This window comes from Marmota flaviventris, chromosome 18, assembly GCF_047511675.1.
Source record: "Marmota flaviventris isolate mMarFla1 chromosome 18, mMarFla1.hap1, whole genome shotgun sequence".
In the NCBI taxonomy this organism is placed as follows: domain Eukaryota; kingdom Metazoa; phylum Chordata; class Mammalia; order Rodentia; family Sciuridae; genus Marmota; species Marmota flaviventris.
The window spans coordinates 31,557,490-31,574,386 of NC_092515.1; the positions used below are offsets into that span (position 1 = coordinate 31,557,490).

Sequence of the window (16,897 nt, forward strand, 5' to 3'; positions counted from 1 at the left end):
GCTCCGTCACAAGCTTCTGCCATGAGTTGCTGCCTTGCCATCGTCCCCACAGCAACCAAGGCCAATTGACCATGAACTGGAACTCCTAACTGTGTACCCAGATAACTCCTTCCTCTTTATGTGTTAGTTATGGGAGAGATTTCATTATAGAAACAGGAAGTGAACCAGTGGTTCAGGCCCTCGACCAAGATCCATTGTTCTTTATCCTACGCACAACTAGAAGGTTGCTTCTTGGGCATATTTGTGTGTGTGTGTGTGTGTGTGTGTGTGTGTGTGAGAGAGAGAGAGAGAGAGAGAGAGAGAGAGAGAGAGAGATGTGTGGGGGCGAGGGGGCCAAGCTCTCTCCCACAGCGCCAGGTTGCATCTCTCCACTTGAGGAGTTTCCATGCCAACTAAAGCCCTCAGCCTCTAGGAAACCCCGTATGTAAAGCACCCGATGCAGGGTTCTTTACACCCTGACTCTCTCTGACTCTAGGGTGATGGGTTTCAAAGTTTTTTGACGGTAACCCACAGTGAGAGCAAGCGGTGAGCAGACGCACCCGCGTTCAGAACTTCTAAATGAGAAGCTTCACGAGATGACTTTGCCTCGTTAGCTCTGAGACGCTCTGCTCTCTTCTTTTGTTCTATTTCAGTTTTTAAAATGCTGCTCAGGACCTTCAAAATTGGTTCTGTGACACACTAATGGGTCACACGACCTGCAGCCTGAAAACCGCTTCTCTAGAACGGGCAGCCATCCGAGGCCACAAGGAGGGCCCCACAGTGTTGTGGTTAGGGGTGGGATTTGGAGCCAGACCACTTAAGCTCAACCCTTTAGGTGCTGTGCAGCTTTAGCAAAGTCACTTCACGTGTCTGTGCCTCAGTTTCTTTCTAATGAGCATCATAGTAGTGCCTGCTCCAAGGGCTTGTGGTGAGGATAAGGTTACTGTTGGGAAGTGCCCAGGACCGGCACACAGAAAGTTCCATACGTGCTAGTGCTCCTGATGACAGGTGACTCGTACCATGTGCCAGGGGCTCACAGGGCTGTATGTGTACAGCCTGGAGAGGGTGATAATACAGTCGTTCCCTTCTTGTAGATGAAAGAAACAGAAAATAGCTAGTAAGAGCCTGGTCAGGATCAGAATGTCCAGATGAGGGACCCCAGTGCCTGAGCTGATAACCATTGAGTCAGGGCCATTGTCTGAGGATTAAAAAATCATTGCACAGATGTTAAAATATATGGACCTCTGGGCCCCACCCCGCGTGTATGGAAGCACCAGTTCAGGATAGATGCCCTAGAATCTAATCTGTATTTTAGGGAAGTTTTCAGATGAGCTCATGGTTAGATGAGCTAGAGGGGGCTTGCTAGGCAGGATCTGCCCTTCAGGAGTAGTGTCCTTGGGTCAAGGACAGCCCAGAGAGGCTTCACTATCTACAACCTGTTATGCACTAGTTGGGGCCAGTCTCATCCAACTGTCTACAGTCTGCTAACCAGAAGGTGGTGACCATCGCTGCCCCAAGGGTTGGCCCATCTGGTATAGATCAGCCTCTTTCCACTGGGACCCTTCAGTGAGGCCACTGTGATGACCATTGTCCTTTTGCAGAAATAGAAATGGGGCCTGGAATTAGACCTGCGACTCTCCAAGGATTCCAGTGCTCTTCATTAGGGACTCTGAATCCTTGGGCCGTCCCCACCCTAGTCAGCCACCTGGCCAGGAGTGCTGGGGGGTCTCCATGCTTCCGGGGTGCTCTGTCTTGGTGGTGGTTCCCAGAAGCACATATGCTGGCACTTTGGGGATATGAGCAAGACTCTATTTTGGGGGTGCTGTACATTTTCTTCCTGAAAAGCTCCATTTTTCAATTAATTCATTCCATCTTTTTTAGTTTGCGCAATAACGATATCTCAGACCGAGGCCTCTGCAAGCTCATTGAGCACGCTCTTCACTGTGAGCACCTGCAGAAGTTAGCGTAAGTTGGGCTGGGCTGTGGGCGTGGGGCCTTGTGTCCCCCAGTCTCATCCCAGGCCGCGCTGTCTGGGCAGCCGAGAGTGTGAAGGGCTGGGGGAGGGGTGTTGCCTGGCTGGCGTGTGCTGATTGGCTCCTGCCAGGGGAGAATGGGCAGCCTTGGGTTTGAGGGCTCACTGGCCACAGGCCTCACCTGCACATCTCCTCTGTCCTGGGACATCACAGTTTGTTCAACAACAAATTGACTGACGGCTGTGCACACTCCCTGGCCACGCTCCTCGCATGCAAGCAGGACTTCTTGGCATTGAGGTAAGCCCTGGGTGTTCCTGTTCCCTGGAAGGTAATTTTTGGTGGGTTCTGGGTCCACCTGGCCTGGACCACAGGTGGGCTTGTGACTTCCTGACTGAGCCCAGGGCAGTGTCATTGTGAGCTGGGTTCCCGCACTGCTTGGATCTCCTCTGGACCAGCTCTGCTCAGGGGCACCTGCCCTTTTGACCTTCAGCCCTCAGGGCAAAGAAGAGTTTCTAGGCCCTTGTCCTTCCCTGTGTCTAAGAGTGTCCCAGGCTCTTTGGGGTTACCAGGTTCCCTGATGGACACTGAGGGCATCCTGCTGGGGAAGACATGTGCCATCTTTGCCCCAGGGCTGTGCCAGCCATTGGCTGAAATGCTCCTGGAAGGTCTTCGTCACCAGCTGGAGCATTGCTTTGTGGGAAAAAATCTATTATTTTCACTTGCTGGCCTGGGTTTGGGGATGGAAGCTACTGTTTTTAAACTTGGCTTTGTAGCTCCGCCTCCTTCGGAGCTGCTGAGACCAAGGCCACAGGTGCCTTTTGCACAAAAGACTTTATTCTGCCATTACCACCTGCTTCCCCAGACTGACCTGGTTACCTGCCCAGGGAGGGCTGCAGGTGGCACTGGGGTGTGTACCTGCATTTGAAGCCCTGGGTTTCTGGTCAATGCATCAGAGTACTTGAAACTAGGGGCTCTAGAGCTGAGCTGCCCACAGTTTGACTCTAGGAACCCTTGGAATTTGAATCCTCATTAGCTGTGTGACCTTGGGTCAGCCTGGTAGATGTCTCTGTGCCTCCATTTTGCCCTGCTAGAAAATGAGGATAATGATCATAGCCCCCTCTGAGGTTGTTGTGGTGGTTGAGCGAGTTATTATACATGAAGATCTAATGCAGAACAGTGAGTGCTTTGTATAGTGAGCTCAGCCCCTGAAAGATCGTGGGCAAGTTATGTAAGCTCACAGCTTGCGAGTCTCCTGTGAGTCCTCCAGGAAGGAATTGCACGGCCATCAGATTTGCTGGGGAAAATGTGTCCAAGGGGAAACGGGGAGGGGGCTGGGGAGGCTGACGAAGCTTGTACTTCAGTGGAGCTCCGAGAGAGCTCAGCAAGGCCATCAGAGCGCCTCAAGACAAATCCATGGGGCTGGGGGATTTGGCCACCGTGTCTCTCGGTCATCGGGAGGGAGCCCCTTGTGGGAAGCCTTGGGCCTTGGTGCCGAGGCGAAGGGCATGGGTTCTGGGGCCTTGGTTGCCTGCAGGGAGCTGAGGCTGGAGGTCGGGGAGGTGCCGTCTCATGGTGCTGCACCCCTTCTTAAAGGGAATAGCAGTGCCCACTCTGTAAGATTGTTGAGTCAGAATGACTTACAGTTCTTTGAACAGATGAAATTATATTCTGATTATTCCAGGAAGTGCTGGGTGGGTGAGAGCTCTGGGGATTTTTCTGACACTCTTGGACATACCTGAATTTGGCTTCAGCTGGGCTCTTTCTGGTTGGGACCGGACCGTCCTCCTGCCCCAACACTCCCCTGTGTCCCTTTGGGGGTTGGCAATGTACATGCCCAGAGGCTCCTTCCTCTTCCCAGCTGCCTGAGCCTGCCCCAGCTCTTGCAGAAGAGGTAACTACTACCTGTGGCAAAGTGGTTTCTGCATGTCAGCAGGGACGTGCTGGGGTGACTGAGACGATTGGGAAAGGTGGGACAGAGTCATCTTCAGCTCTTGGGAAAACTACCTCCCAGGACAGCTGCCTGTTACGGCTCCTGCCCAGACCTGTCATACTATGTCACCAAATAGTTCCTCCTCCACTTTCCTTTGGCTGGGGACGACAAAGTTGGAGCCACTGAGTAAGCAGGTAGCTGCTGCACTCGGGCAAGGTCTTCAGGGCTTTCCTGCCAGGCCTCCCTGCCCTGGCACTGCGGAGCCTTGTCCCCTGCCCTCTGCTGAGCTCTCAGCCTCCTGCCTTCCCTTCCAGGCTGGGGAACAACCACATCACCGCGGCAGGGGCCCAGGTGCTGGCCCAGGGGCTCCGAAGCAATGCCTCCCTGCAGTTCCTGGGGTAGGTTGGACTCTGGGACAGATAGGTCTGTGCGGAGGAGTCTGGGGACTTCCAAGAATGTAGGGCAGGTCAAAACCACCAGTTGTAAGGCCCCAGAGGGGGCTGGGCCCCCCGGGGGGAAGGACAAAGGGGGGGGGGAGGGAGTGAGTGGGTGGCTCTCAGCTGCCTCTGTGCTTGCTTCATCTGATAAGCAGGAAGTTCAGGATGTCAGGGCTGGGGAAGGCAGCACCCTGAACCTGGGCCAGGAAGCCCTCTGGTCCTTGGGGTGCTTAGGGCTGTGCTTTGGCTGTACCTTGGAACCACTCCATGCTTCTGAATGACACCATCACCAGGGCCCCATCCCAGGCTCATGCAGTGAACATACCCCGGGGTGTGGGTCTCTGTGAGGGCCCTGACCTGGAGGAAGGGATGTGGGAGGGATGGTAGCCAGGATGGGAGTGTGCCGCCTCGGCTCTTGAGCAATCGCCCTGGCAGTCGGGCCAAGCTGGCGCCTGCCAGGAAGGGGAGGGGGATCATCCACTGACTGTGAGAGGAGCCCCCACCCCACAGGGCTCCAGAGTGGGGCTTCCCCTGGTTGCTGGGCAGAGCATCTGTCCCTCCAGGGTGTCACTCCTGCTGTCCCCAGCAGTCCCTCGGCTGTCCCATGTGAACTGTTGTACATTTGACAAGAACAGGGATCTGAGACTGAAGAAGAGAGGATAACTTTGGGGCTCAGCTCTTCCAGCCATTTCACAAGCAGACAAGTTGCCCACAAGCTCAGTTGGAGGCATGATGTTCTAGAAACCAGCACCCTGTTCAGGCTGCATCGGTAGTGACAGAGTTAAAACTAAGTGGGTCAGAGAGAATGACCCAGAAGGGGAGAGGGTTGGACACCATGAAGGAGCTGAGGGTCCTAAGAAGAACAAGAGATATGAGCTGACTTGTGGGGAAAGAGGTAGACTGGTCCCGGGTGGTCCCTGGAGCTAGTTTCAGACATGGGTGGCAGCTACCAGGAAGCAAATCTGAACTCAAAGTTGGGAAAGTGTTACAACTCTGTGAGCTGCTGTTGAGGGTGGGCTCCATGTCCCTGGAGGTCTGGGATGGTTGGGCCTCTACTGTGTCTTAAGTCTGTGATTTAAGGCCACTGAAGTCTGAGAGAGGTTGGGCCATCCCACCAAAAAGATGGCAGCAGGTCCACTCTGCTGGGACCCAAGTGAGAACTTTGTGTCCCAGTGAGAACTCTCAGGGATCGGGTGGTCCTGCCCCACTGGCTGGGGCTTCAGGGGGCAGGCCAACATGAAGACAGTTCTAGAACCCACAGCAGGCGTCCACTAACAATCTGTTGACTCCATTGGTCCTCTCAGGCTCTGGGGTAACAAGGTGGGTGACAACGGTGCCCGGGCCCTGGCTGAGGCCTTAGATGACCACCAGAGCTTGAAGTGGCTCAGGTAAGCTGCAAGGTCCGCCTCACGTTTTTTCACAGGGAGATGGGCAGTGAAGAGGAAGGAGATCAGGCCAGTTTTGAAGGTGGTTGAACTTCTTTCCATCCCTCTGTGTTAGGTGGTTGGGGAGGAAGAAAGACCATTGGTTTTGGAGTTGGGGCACTTGAGGCTTTCTGGGTGACTCTGGAGACGACTCTTCTCCTCCTTAGAAATTGTTTCTCCACCTGCAAAATTGAAGATCTTAGGCCGAATCAGTCATATTGTATCTTAAAAGACCGATTGCAATCCACTGGTCGTGGCTGTACAGTGTCCCTCGTGAGAAAGGATCTCTAAGGCTGCTCCTGGGCTTGAGGAGCGCTGTGATCCACTAGTGCACACTGGGTCAGTGGGGCTACGTGTGCCATCCATGTTGCTCTCCGTAGGTTAGCTGACCTCTGAGGTCTCTCACCGCTCTGATGCCTTTCTGTTTCATGACTATGTCCAGCCTGGTGGGGAACAACATTGGCCGTGCAGGTGCCCAAGCCTTAGCACTGATGTTGGAAAAGAATGTGGCCCTAGAAGAACTCTGGTGAGTTGGGGGGATTCTCTGCTCTGGGGAGGAAGATAACAGCCTTTCTTGATTGCCTGGCCACATCCAAAGAGCAGCTGTGTGGATAAGACATAGAGAGGATGACTGAGTGATTGATCAATTTTTGTCTTTTTAATGTACTGAGAGGTATGAAGCTCACAGAGCCTGATGTATAGCTCCTGATTTGTTTTCATTTAATGCTTTTTATTAGTTTACTCATTTGTTTACTGTCCTCCCACAGCAAAATGGGTAAGAGTGCAGACTCTGGCATCAAGGAGGCTGTAATCTTAGGCAGGTTAAATAACAGTCTCTGAAACTCAGGTTTCTCACCTGTAAAATGAGAGTGAGAATGTTTCCAACTATAAAAATATGTGTATAAAAATTGTTAGGTAGTGCCTGTGAGAGCTTAATATAGTGCCTGTCATATGGGTGAGCACACCACAGATGTTAAACCATCGCAGCACTGAAGTCACCACTACTATGGTGGCAGCTGCTGCTATGACTACAGCTACTACTCATACTATGACAGCTGCTAATGATGAAGTTTTGTTATATATTTTTTTAATATATATTTTAGTTGTTGATGGACCTTCATTTTACTTATTTATTTATATGTGGTGCTGAGAATTGAACCCAGTGCCTCACACACATGCTATGCAAGCGCTCCACCACTGAGCTACAATCCCAGCCCGAGTTTTGTTATTTCAAAGTGAATCTGAATTCCTAAGAACACTGAGTGTTAGAATTAGGGGTCACCTTGGAAGGTGAATGGAATTTGGGGGAGTTGAAAGGTGACCCATGAATTGTGCTCATGCTGTTGACCTGAAGCAGACTCCCAAGTTTTCCATCCTATAGATATTGTTAACAGAGTCTTCAGTTCCAGGGTCATCTTTGTAGTTCCAAATTATATCAGGGAGCTAAAATGTTTAATGTTAAATTTTTCCAGGAAGCAGAAAAAGCACTGAACCATATAAACCTTGCCAGAAAATGGATATTGAGGATGGGTCACGGCTCTTGGCAGGGCTCACTAGTTCTGTCAAAGTACCACTGATGGAATCTGATTGGATTTTGCCCATTATCATTTCTTGGTGGAAGAGCATCTAACTGTGAGCGTATCAGTTATGATTACTGTTAAAAAAAAAAAGAACTTCAGACAAATTCATTTTAGCAAAATTAATTTGAAGAAAGACTGATTCATGAACTGGGCAGCACTTAGAACCAGGAGAGGTTCAAAGGGCTCCATCCAACCATGGATACACAGGATTTACAGAGAGGGAAAGGAAGTGACATACAGAAACAGCCTGATTGGTCACTGCTCGGCACTGGTTTTATTTGGACACAGTGTGATGAATTAGCAGCCTGTGATTGGCTGAAGCTTAGCTGCTATGATTGAGATTCAGCTATTTGTTACACGAATATTCTCTTGGTTTACAGTTTGTTTGCGTACTGAGTTAGGTTGCAGTTAGCTACAAAGGAACTCAAAGTATGGAGGCCACGTCGGGCCAAATTTAGTTTAACTTACCACTGCATGAGGCTGCAAGTAATTTTTGAAAAGTCCATCTACAAGGCTTATACCAGTAAAGGATTTATTTTTCATGTATAAGTAGTCTGGAGGTAAGCAGTTTTGTTATGGTGGCTACTAAAGGTAGCAGAGGCCTTGACTCTGTCTCTATCTTTTAAATATCCTTTATTTTCCTGTGGCTTCATCCTCAAGGTTGGTTGCCTCATCATCACAAGACAGTTGCTCCACCTGCAGCAATTACTTCTGTATTCCAGGACTTAGTCTACAAATCTGAAAAGCACAGGCCAGCTATGACTCTCACCTTTCAAAAGCATTCCTGGAAGGCCCAACTGTCAACTTCCCCTATGTATCAGTGACCATGTATTTGGTCATTAGAGAGTGGGAAATATTTTTTACCAGTAAGATTATGACTGCCCAAAATGAAAGGAGGTTTCCATGGATATGAGAGAGCCGGGACCTGAAGGAGTTTATTATATAGAAGAGCCCTGGAGTGAATTCTCTTGCAAAGATGTCCCTGGAATTGAGAATCCTCAATCTTACCTTATCTGTCCTTACTTTATTTGTAGGTTTAGATTTTCGGATGTTGGATGTGGATTACTGACATCATGTTCCATAATAAGTGCTATCATGTCAATGGGATTCTCTCTTTCTCTTGCCAGTCTGGAGGAGAACCATCTCCTGGATGAAGGTGTGTGTTTTCTTGCAGAAGGACTGAAGAGAAATTCCAGTTTGAAAGTCCTGAAGTAAGGACCCTGTAAGCAGGAGCTGGGGTGGTAAGGACTGGCCTTAGGAGCGGGTTTCTGGATCTGAGATCTGGGCAGCTTCCCAGTCCTTATGAGGTGGCCTGCTCTGGGTGGATAAGGATCCTGGTGCAACTTGTTGACCTGGGACATGGTGTCAGCAAGCTTGATGGGAGAGCAGTGGAGTGAGGCAGGGACGGACGGAAACCCATGAGTGTGCTTAGTAAGGAAACTGGAGCTCCCTGCTGCTGAGACCTCCCAGAGTCAGGGTAGAACACGCTGGTCACCTCCCAACCAGTGGATGAGGAAGCAGGGGCATCTGTCCACCCACTACCTGTCCTTTGTGTAGCAAGGCATTGCATCAGTCAGCTTTTGCATTACCGTGATCAAAATGCCTGACTAGAACAGCTTAGAGGTTGGAAAGTTTGTTTGGGGCTCACGGTTTGGGAGGTTTCAGTCCCCAGACAGCCAGTTCCATTGCTCTGGGCTTCAGGTGAGAGAGCACCTCATGGGAGAAGGGCCGGGAGGAGGAGAACCCTCTGCTCAGTCAGGAGAGGGGGTGGGGAAGGGATTGCAGGGAGATGCATCCTCCCAGAGCCCCCCCCCCCAGGGACCCGCCTCCTCCAGCCTCGCCCTACCTGCCTGCAGTTACCCCCCTCTGCCACCCAAAACCTGGAAGACCGATGGGGTTAAAACAGCCATCACATTCTGATCATTTGACCTCTGTGTATTCCTGCATGAATAGGAGCTTTTAGGGGGACATCAAATCGTAACAGTGTGCTTGCTTGCGGGAATGTGAATTCTCCAGCTCGTCCTCATGACTGAGTGTACCCCTGGGGCAGGAGAAAGGTCTCAGGCAGAGAGGGGCAGGTCTTCCCGGCAAGCAGCCCTCAGAGTTGGAGGTGAAAGCTGGGGGCAGGGTGGGCAGGTTCCCAACCCCTAGGGGCCTGGTTGGGCGTTTTGGATGCCCAACACCAGGGGTCTCTCTCACTGTGTGAAGCGGGCACAGGTGCTGCGTTTACGCATGAGTGCTCTCTCCCGGTCCTTTGACACCTGTGCGCACATTCTTTCATGCCCACATTCCCCCACATAGGTGGTCATATGAGAAGGGTTTCTCCTGCTTGGGGTACCGAGGAGAGAGTGGCCATAAACGACAAGGTCATTTCTGATTCCAGAAGGTCAGGAAGAGGTTGCTGCTCTTGGGCAGGGCCTCTCTGAGAACGTGGAGTCTGAATTGACACCTGAACCGCAGGAAGGCGCCTGCCGGGCTGAGGTCTCAGGGAAGCGCATCCTTGGGGCAGGAGGGACGAATCCGCCAGTGCCAAGGCGCAGGCAGCTGCAGACCTGGTGGCCCTGGGAACAGAGGGGTTCCTGCAGCCGGGGTGGAGGGGGAAGGAGGAGGAAGCCCCAGAGCCACACAAGGACTCTGGTGTGGAGAGGGGTTTCACCCTAAGGGACAGTGGGTGTCATCAGTAGCCCACTTCATGACCCCCGCAGGCTGTCAGTTTGTCTGCAGCTGCTGCCCAAGGTCTCGCTTCACGGGGACCTCAGGGCACCATGGGTGGCTGCCTCTGCAGGAGGAAGGTGGTGTCTTCCCAGGTGAATGCGGCCCAGGAAACACACTTGTCTTCCAGACAGGTGCTCGGCTGCCTCTGGATGAGCATCATCTCTGCTGCCAGACCGCTCCTCTCTGGCAAGGCGTGCTGGGTTGCTTTGCAGGGGCCAGGACGTTGCCAGTGTTTGGGGAAAACACTTCCACTCATCAAGTGGGCCGCGAGGCCTGGGCACAGCCCGGATTTGCCTGAGCCTGATGCCACCTTTGCACAAAGCGGGGCCCTTGGCAGTACCTGGCCCATTGTGACCAGGTGTGGATGTGGCAAGTGCACCCTCCCTCACTGTCCCAGACTTATCCCACAGATGCCAGGCATGACGGGGGGGCGGGTGCTTGTCCCATGCTACATTGTCACCAGCTTTATTATTGAGCATCCTGAACTATATCATGTCCCACTGTTTCCCCATAAAAACTGAGCTGCTGGTATGGAGAGAGAGAGAGAGAGAGAGAGAGAGAGAGAGAGAGAGAGAGAGAGAGAGAGAGAGAAAGAGAAACCCACATCTTTCTTTTTCTAGCATATTCTCTGCCAAGCATTGGTTAGAGTCCAGGCTGTGCAGCCAGACAGCCTGGGTTCGTACCCCAGCTCCCCCACTGCCAGCTGTTTCTCCTTGGATGGCTGCCTGGGTGGCCTCAAGTGTGAATGGGGATAGCAATTGGCCCCTCCTCATGGGGCTGGGCACATTCATTGATGTAATCGTGAACTGGCCTATAGAACAGCTTGGCATTGCCTCAGGTCAGCTGTGGGGTGGAGGGGAGACAGGGAGTGGATATACTAGAAGGCAAAGCTTTAAACATCAGGGTGGTGTGGGCAACACGGAGCTCTTCCCCTCCTCCCTGGGCTGTAGCTCATCTCCAGCCTCCTGTGGTTTCTAACCTGTGGTCCTGGGTGCCCTGAATCCTCCCCAGATCTGAGAACATTAGCTTGTTGATATTTTCTGACAGTCAGGCACGGTGCCCCATGCCATCCTTTGTTCAATTCTATGTGGTGGGTCCCCCTTTATGCCCATTTCACAGATGAGAAATGAGACAAATTTGCTTGAGACCAAAAAGGAGCTGGTGCTGGGTGTGGTGGGGTATGCCTATAACTCCAGTGACTGGAGGCTGAGGCAGGAGGATCCTAAGTTCAAGGTTAACTTGAAGCAATTTAGTGAGGCCCTAAGCAACTTAGCAAGACCCTATATCAAGATTAAAAATAAAAAGGTCTGAGGGTGTAGCTCAGTGATAGAGTACACCCTAGGTCCAGTCTCAAGTACCACACAATAAAAAGGAGATGGTGCAGGCTGGATTTGAACCCTGGCTTCCTGGAAGTCCTCTGACCCCTTAAATGTAGGAACTTAGCCATTCCACTACAGCACCCTCCTAAGGGGAGGGTTGGGAATCCTAGAGAGGAGAGGGATGTTCCAAGGGGACAGGTGGGCTCAGGTAGGCTGGCTAACTCCCAAAGTCTCCTGTAACTGGACAGGCTCAAGAGGCAAACCAAGCATCTTTGCAGCTCACCATCTCCTCTTCTTCTCCAGGCTGTCCAACAATGGCATCACCTTCCTGGGTGCAGAAGCCCTCCTGCAGGCCCTCAAGAGGAATGACACCATCCTGGAAGTCTGGTAAGGACCCTGGGAAATCCTCCGAGCCTCAGTTTTCCTATCTGCAAAGTGGGTAAAGGGGAGAGAGGAACAGCACAATGTTCAAAATCCCTTCTGACTCTGACACTCTGTGTCGCTCTGCATGTGACGGAACTGGATCTCTGGCTGGGAAAGAATTCTTGGTGTCTCTGAGTGGAGATCAATTCTTTCGTTTTAAAATCATGAGTACTTACTCAAAAAGTTCAGGAACAGGGTAGGATTGGGAGTGTGATTGAGGAATGAAAATAAGAGAGAAGAACTTGATGCCCGCCCTGGTGAGGATCCTCTGCAGTTCTGGATCCTGGAGGTTACCCACTGGGGAGGCTGGGGCTCAGTGTATCCACAGCCGTGCAATTTAGAACCACAGTCCTTCATGCATTTGGAAAAAGCATCAAGTCACGACTTCAGAGATGTAGCCGCCCTGTTTCCAGGGATCTGTTTCTCACTCAGACAATAAGTAGAAAGTGTTACCCTGCTCTAGCTCATTATGAGGGAATGTTGCTGTCTGTGTTTCGGGTACCGATATTTTAAAACAGTAAGAGATCTGCTATGCAAATCTATATTTCAGGGTTTTCTTGAAAGAGCCAGCAAATCTGGAGTCCCATTTGCAATGCCCTTGATCAGAGGAGGGAAAAGGTGGGCAGTCTCGGGCTGTGCTGGATGCAGACCCCGCCATGCCTGCTGTCTTAGAGCAAGACCTTTGGCTTCTGTATTTTACCTCCCCGCCCCTGGAAGCTCTGACCCCTATTTTAATATAGACTTTGTCCTTTCTGCCCAAAAGTACATTGAGGCAGCAGCAAATGTGGATATCAAATGATGAAATCAAGCACAAATCTGTTTGTGAAAATTCGTCCTGGGCTGGAGTGGTTTTGCTTTCTGTAAAATTGTGGAACCCCATAGCCTCCAAGGTCACTGGGTCCTGGGCTGGGGGGTGGTTTTTATTTATTTATTTATTTATTTTTAAACCATTGCACAGTCCTCAGAAATGTCACGTTCTGTGTCCAGGGAGCAAGCCAGCGTCAGGTGGGTATTTTAAGGGCTTGGATGCTGCTTGCCGCCTGTCAAACAGGGCTTGGGAGGAGGTATCAGGATTTGATCGTGGCATTCTTGACCGATTCCGTGGCTGCCTTAAAAAGAAGGGCTGGCCTGGGGGAGTCTGCAGCCAGCCTGGCTCAGGGCGGTGGACTCTTTCTGCAGTGTCACTGAGCCTTGTTCATCATGCAGAGTGATTCATGAGCCGCCCTGGGTGACCGAGGGTAAAAACAGCACCAACTTCCCTCCCCCAAGCGCCGCAGCCGGGCCAAGGGGTCAGCCCCTCCCAGGCATGGGTGGCCAAAGTGGCAGCTTCCCTTTGAAAGCCTGGCTCTAATTTTGTCCTCCATCCAACCTCTCTTCCCTTTATCCTTCCAGGCTCCGAGGCAACAGTCTCTCTCTGGAGGAAACTGAGCAGCTCAGCCACAAGGACAGCAGACTCTTGCTTTGATGTTTCCAGGCCGAGGCTCATTTCAGTTGGTTTGTGAGGAAGCTGTGGTCTGGACCCTGGAAGCTGGATTGGCAGCAGCCCATTCAGACAGAGCCCTGTCCTGCCCTGGGGTGAATCTGTTTGCAGAGAGCACCACAGGTCACCTGACTCCACTGGAGGAAGGCACTGCAGTGCCCTTCAGAGTGGACTTCCCCAAGCCTACTTCTGCTCTCAGGTTCTGCCCCAGACTCAATCCATGGGATGGACAAGAGGGGCAGCCCCTCCCTCCCAGTCTGGGCCCGGGCCCAGCTAATCCACCAGGGTTCTGAGGGGGGTCAGTGGGACCATGGGTGTCTACTGAGTGCCTGCAGGTCCTGACCCACAAGTCATCAGAGGAGGTACATCCAGGAAGCAGCTTTCTGCCACATCCGTCTCCTGGTTCATCCACCCAGTGGTTCCCAGCCTGCCTCCTCCACTACCCTGCGGAGACCCAGAGAGCTCCCAGCCCTGGCCCTGAGTATGGGATGGGCCACACCTTCCCCTGCTCTGCCGCCTAAGACAGTGCTAGAGGGAGACATGGGGCAGCCTTTTGTTCCCTAAGATATTCTTAGATTTGCAAGAAAAATAGGATCATGCTTCAGCTCGGATACACATGGACTTTTATTTCCAGTGAAATCAATTACACTTCAGTTAAGCTTTTGGAACTAGCTCCCATCCAAATGCAGCTTTTAAAAATTAATCTGGGCCAGAATTTCAAACGGCCCCAGTAGGCTTCTGGTTGATGCCTCTGAACTGAACTCTGACAACAGACTTTTGAAATGTATCCATAAGAGATGGTTCCATTTCATTTGTGCAGAATGCTTCAGGATATATAGTTATGGATTGGAAGTTTACAGGGGGCAAAAACAGACCCTTCTTTCAAAGCAATGTTCTTTCTATACTTTTATTTTTCTCTCTCTTTTTTTGTACTGAAATTGAATCCACCCAGGGGAAATAAGCACTAACCACACCCCTAGGCCTTTCAATGTATTTTTTGTTTTCAAATTTTGAGATAGGTTTGAGGCTGGCCTCAAACATGTGATCCTCCTGCCTCAGCCTCTCTTGTAGCTGAGTTATAGATAGGTATGCACCACTGTGGTTGGTTGTTCTCTCTGGATTTTTCAAAATGATACAGGTTGAAACCTTTGTAAACTGTCAGGTGCTGCACATGTGTTATCACTGTAGACATTATTATGTGTGAAAATGGCTTAATATTTGTAAACTACTTTGTTTTATTCGCCCCAGTTGATACTTTCATAGAGCACAAGATGACGAACTTTTTCCTGTAAATAATCACAGAGGAGAAAATTGTTGAGTTACCAATGCCATCTTCGTTGTGACCAAACATTTTTAAATATTCCAAAAACTTGTCAAATTTTAAAGCACAATGTTCTTCTCAAATGGGGGAAAGGAATGTTTTCAACAAGATAATTTATTGCTGAAGGCAGAAGCAATTCTTAGAAATAGTCTGGCAATCAAAACGCATTTGGCTTTAGCTTAGAGACTCTAACTCAGTGTGAAGTTCTAAGCTGTGCCTGAGCCTCACGGTGTCCCACTGAGAGTCCGAGCAAATGTGAAAAGGCCCCCAGGGCCTCCCTCAGTTCTCTCCAAGTGGCTGCAGGAGTCTTTACCAGGACAACGATGGAGATTTGCAGGCTCTGTCCTCGGCTGGTGGCCTCTCCTGCAGGCCCTGCTGAAAGGATTCTTATCTACATTTAATGAGCATGAGCTCAGGTGGCCACTGGCCACAGTGGAGTCCAGACTCTCTGAAAGTGTGTCTGGCTCCCTAAATGGCGCCATCTCCCTGGGCTCTGAGCTTGGGCAAGCCCCTGGGCTCTTGGTTACTGGCGCTGTGCTGCTCTGCCTGTGCTTTCTGGTGCTGAGGGTCTGGAGGGAGGTGGGGATGGAGCTGTTCTCACTGAGGCGTGAACACAGCAGCCCATTCGTGCAGCGCCATCTTGGGTGGAAATTCATCTTTCCTGAGTCCATTCAGCAAGGACTTATTAACCAGTGGTGTTGGGACAACCTGTGGATAAACAAAACAGACATATTCCCTGTCCTCAAGGCACTTAGGTGAGGGTGGAGGAAAAGGCAGGAAGAAATTAGGTACATTGAAAATCGTATCAAAATAAGGTCCACTGCAGTAAGTGCTGGGAGGGAGACTGAAGTTTGGGATGGGAAATGCCTCCTGGAGGCCGGGGCGTTAGAGGCTAGGTTGCCAATCTGTGGTGCTCATGGGAGAGCGTGGGACCTTCAGGATGTAGGCGCAAGGCAGTTAAGTCCCTGGGGACATGCCTTTGAAGGGGATATTGGGATCCAGGACTCTTCTTCTCTCGGAATTCCTGGCCTTCAGGAGGTGACCAGCCTCCTCTGACATGTGCCCCCTTGCCATGATGTACTGGGTGCCACCAAGGCCCAAAGCAACAGGGACAAGTGACCTTTCCTCCTTTTATCTTAGGTATTTTGTCACAGCAAAGGAAAGCTGGCCAAGAGAGAAATGAATAAAGGTGCAAGGTAGAGGGGAACTTCTTCACACCACGGAGGGGTTGGTCTGAGACAGGACCTCAGAGGAGGTGCCAGGTATGCTGTGTCCCCAAGAAGGAGGAGGGCTGGCCATGCCATGAGAGAGGGGGAGAGAAGGCCTTCCAGTTACAGGAAGGAGCTGTTTACAAAGAGTCTGTCAAGGGCAGGACTTGCTACGTGCGGCAGGCTGGTCAGCCCCCAAAGCCATCAGGCCCTGGTCCCTGAGACCCGTGAATGCTGTTTACATGGCAGCAGGGAAGGGGTACGGGTGGCATTGAAATCATGGACTTTGCAGACGTGATTAAGTTCAGGATCTTGAGATCATCCTGGATTATGTGGTAGGACCTAAATGCTATCACCAGTGTCCTTATAAGAGAGAAGCAAAGGAGCGGTTGACAAGAGAGAAGGCAGCCTGGGACCACCGAAGCCAGATGCCATGCTGCTGGGTTGGACGGTGGAAGAAGGGGCCAGGCGCCCAGGAGTGCAGCAGCTGCTTTAGAAGCCTTTGGAAAAGGCAGTGACCCAGACTCTCCCTTGGAACTTTGGGGGGAGTTGGTAGCCCTGGCTACCCTGGGTCCATTCCATGTTGGATTTCTGGCCTCCAGGTTACAAGAGAATATTTGTGTCACCTGAAACCACCAAGTTTGTGACAGCTTGTCACGGCAGCCAGAGGAAACTAATACAGTAGGTTGGTGGCCAGCGGAGGGCAGGCTGTCACCGGACGGGTTTGCATCTTGCACCAGTTCATGAACAGTTTAGATGGCCATGGTTAGGAAGGTGACCTTGATGTTAGAATAACAGCAAGCCCTGAAGGATTCAGAGCGGGAGAGATGTGACCCAATGACTGTGTAACCAAGACCTTCTTTGCTCTTGATGGAGATGGGACTACAGGAAGAGAAAGTGGGGAGATGGCCTCAGTGTCTTGCAGGTGAGAGGCAGTGGGCCAGCCTGGGGTGTCGGCAGTGGAGGTGGACAGAAGAGAAGGGATTCCAGGCATTCTGGAGGCAGATTCTCAAGAGCTTATGGGTAGACTGGATGAGAGAGCTCGGGGGAAGGCAAGGGTCCAGGGTGCCTCCTAGATATCTGCCTTGAGTACCTAAGGACTGGGATC

The 16,897-nt window shown here is 51.3% G+C and overlaps 1 protein-coding gene across 8 annotated transcripts in view; it reads left to right on the forward strand.

Annotated features, from left to right (window-relative positions):
* Window positions 1–14,645, forward strand: part of Nod2 (nucleotide binding oligomerization domain containing 2) — a 35,219-nt gene extending 20,574 nt beyond the window's left edge. For 3 of the 8 annotated variants that reach the window (XM_027939038.2, XM_027939039.3, XM_071605226.1), the window contains exons 5-13: window positions 1,861–1,944; window positions 2,166–2,249; window positions 4,197–4,280; window positions 5,624–5,707; window positions 6,186–6,269; window positions 8,451–8,534; window positions 10,166–10,396; window positions 11,661–11,744; window positions 13,173–14,645. In XM_027939038.2, the coding sequence (XP_027794839.2) occupies window positions 1,861–1,944; window positions 2,166–2,249; window positions 4,197–4,280; window positions 5,624–5,707; window positions 6,186–6,269; window positions 8,451–8,534; window positions 10,166–10,396; window positions 11,661–11,744; window positions 13,173–13,245 (892 nt within the window). In that variant the 3' untranslated portion in view covers window positions 13,246–14,645. Of the gene's footprint in view, window positions 1–1,860; window positions 1,945–2,165; window positions 2,250–4,196; window positions 4,281–5,623; window positions 5,708–6,185; window positions 6,270–8,450; window positions 8,565–10,165; window positions 10,397–11,660; window positions 11,746–13,172 lie in introns of those variants that run through there. The other 5 variants (XM_027939040.2, XM_027939041.2, XM_027939043.2 and 2 more) reach the window with 5 other exon arrangements.
* The last annotated feature ends 2,252 nt before the right edge of the window (window positions 14,646–16,897 follow it).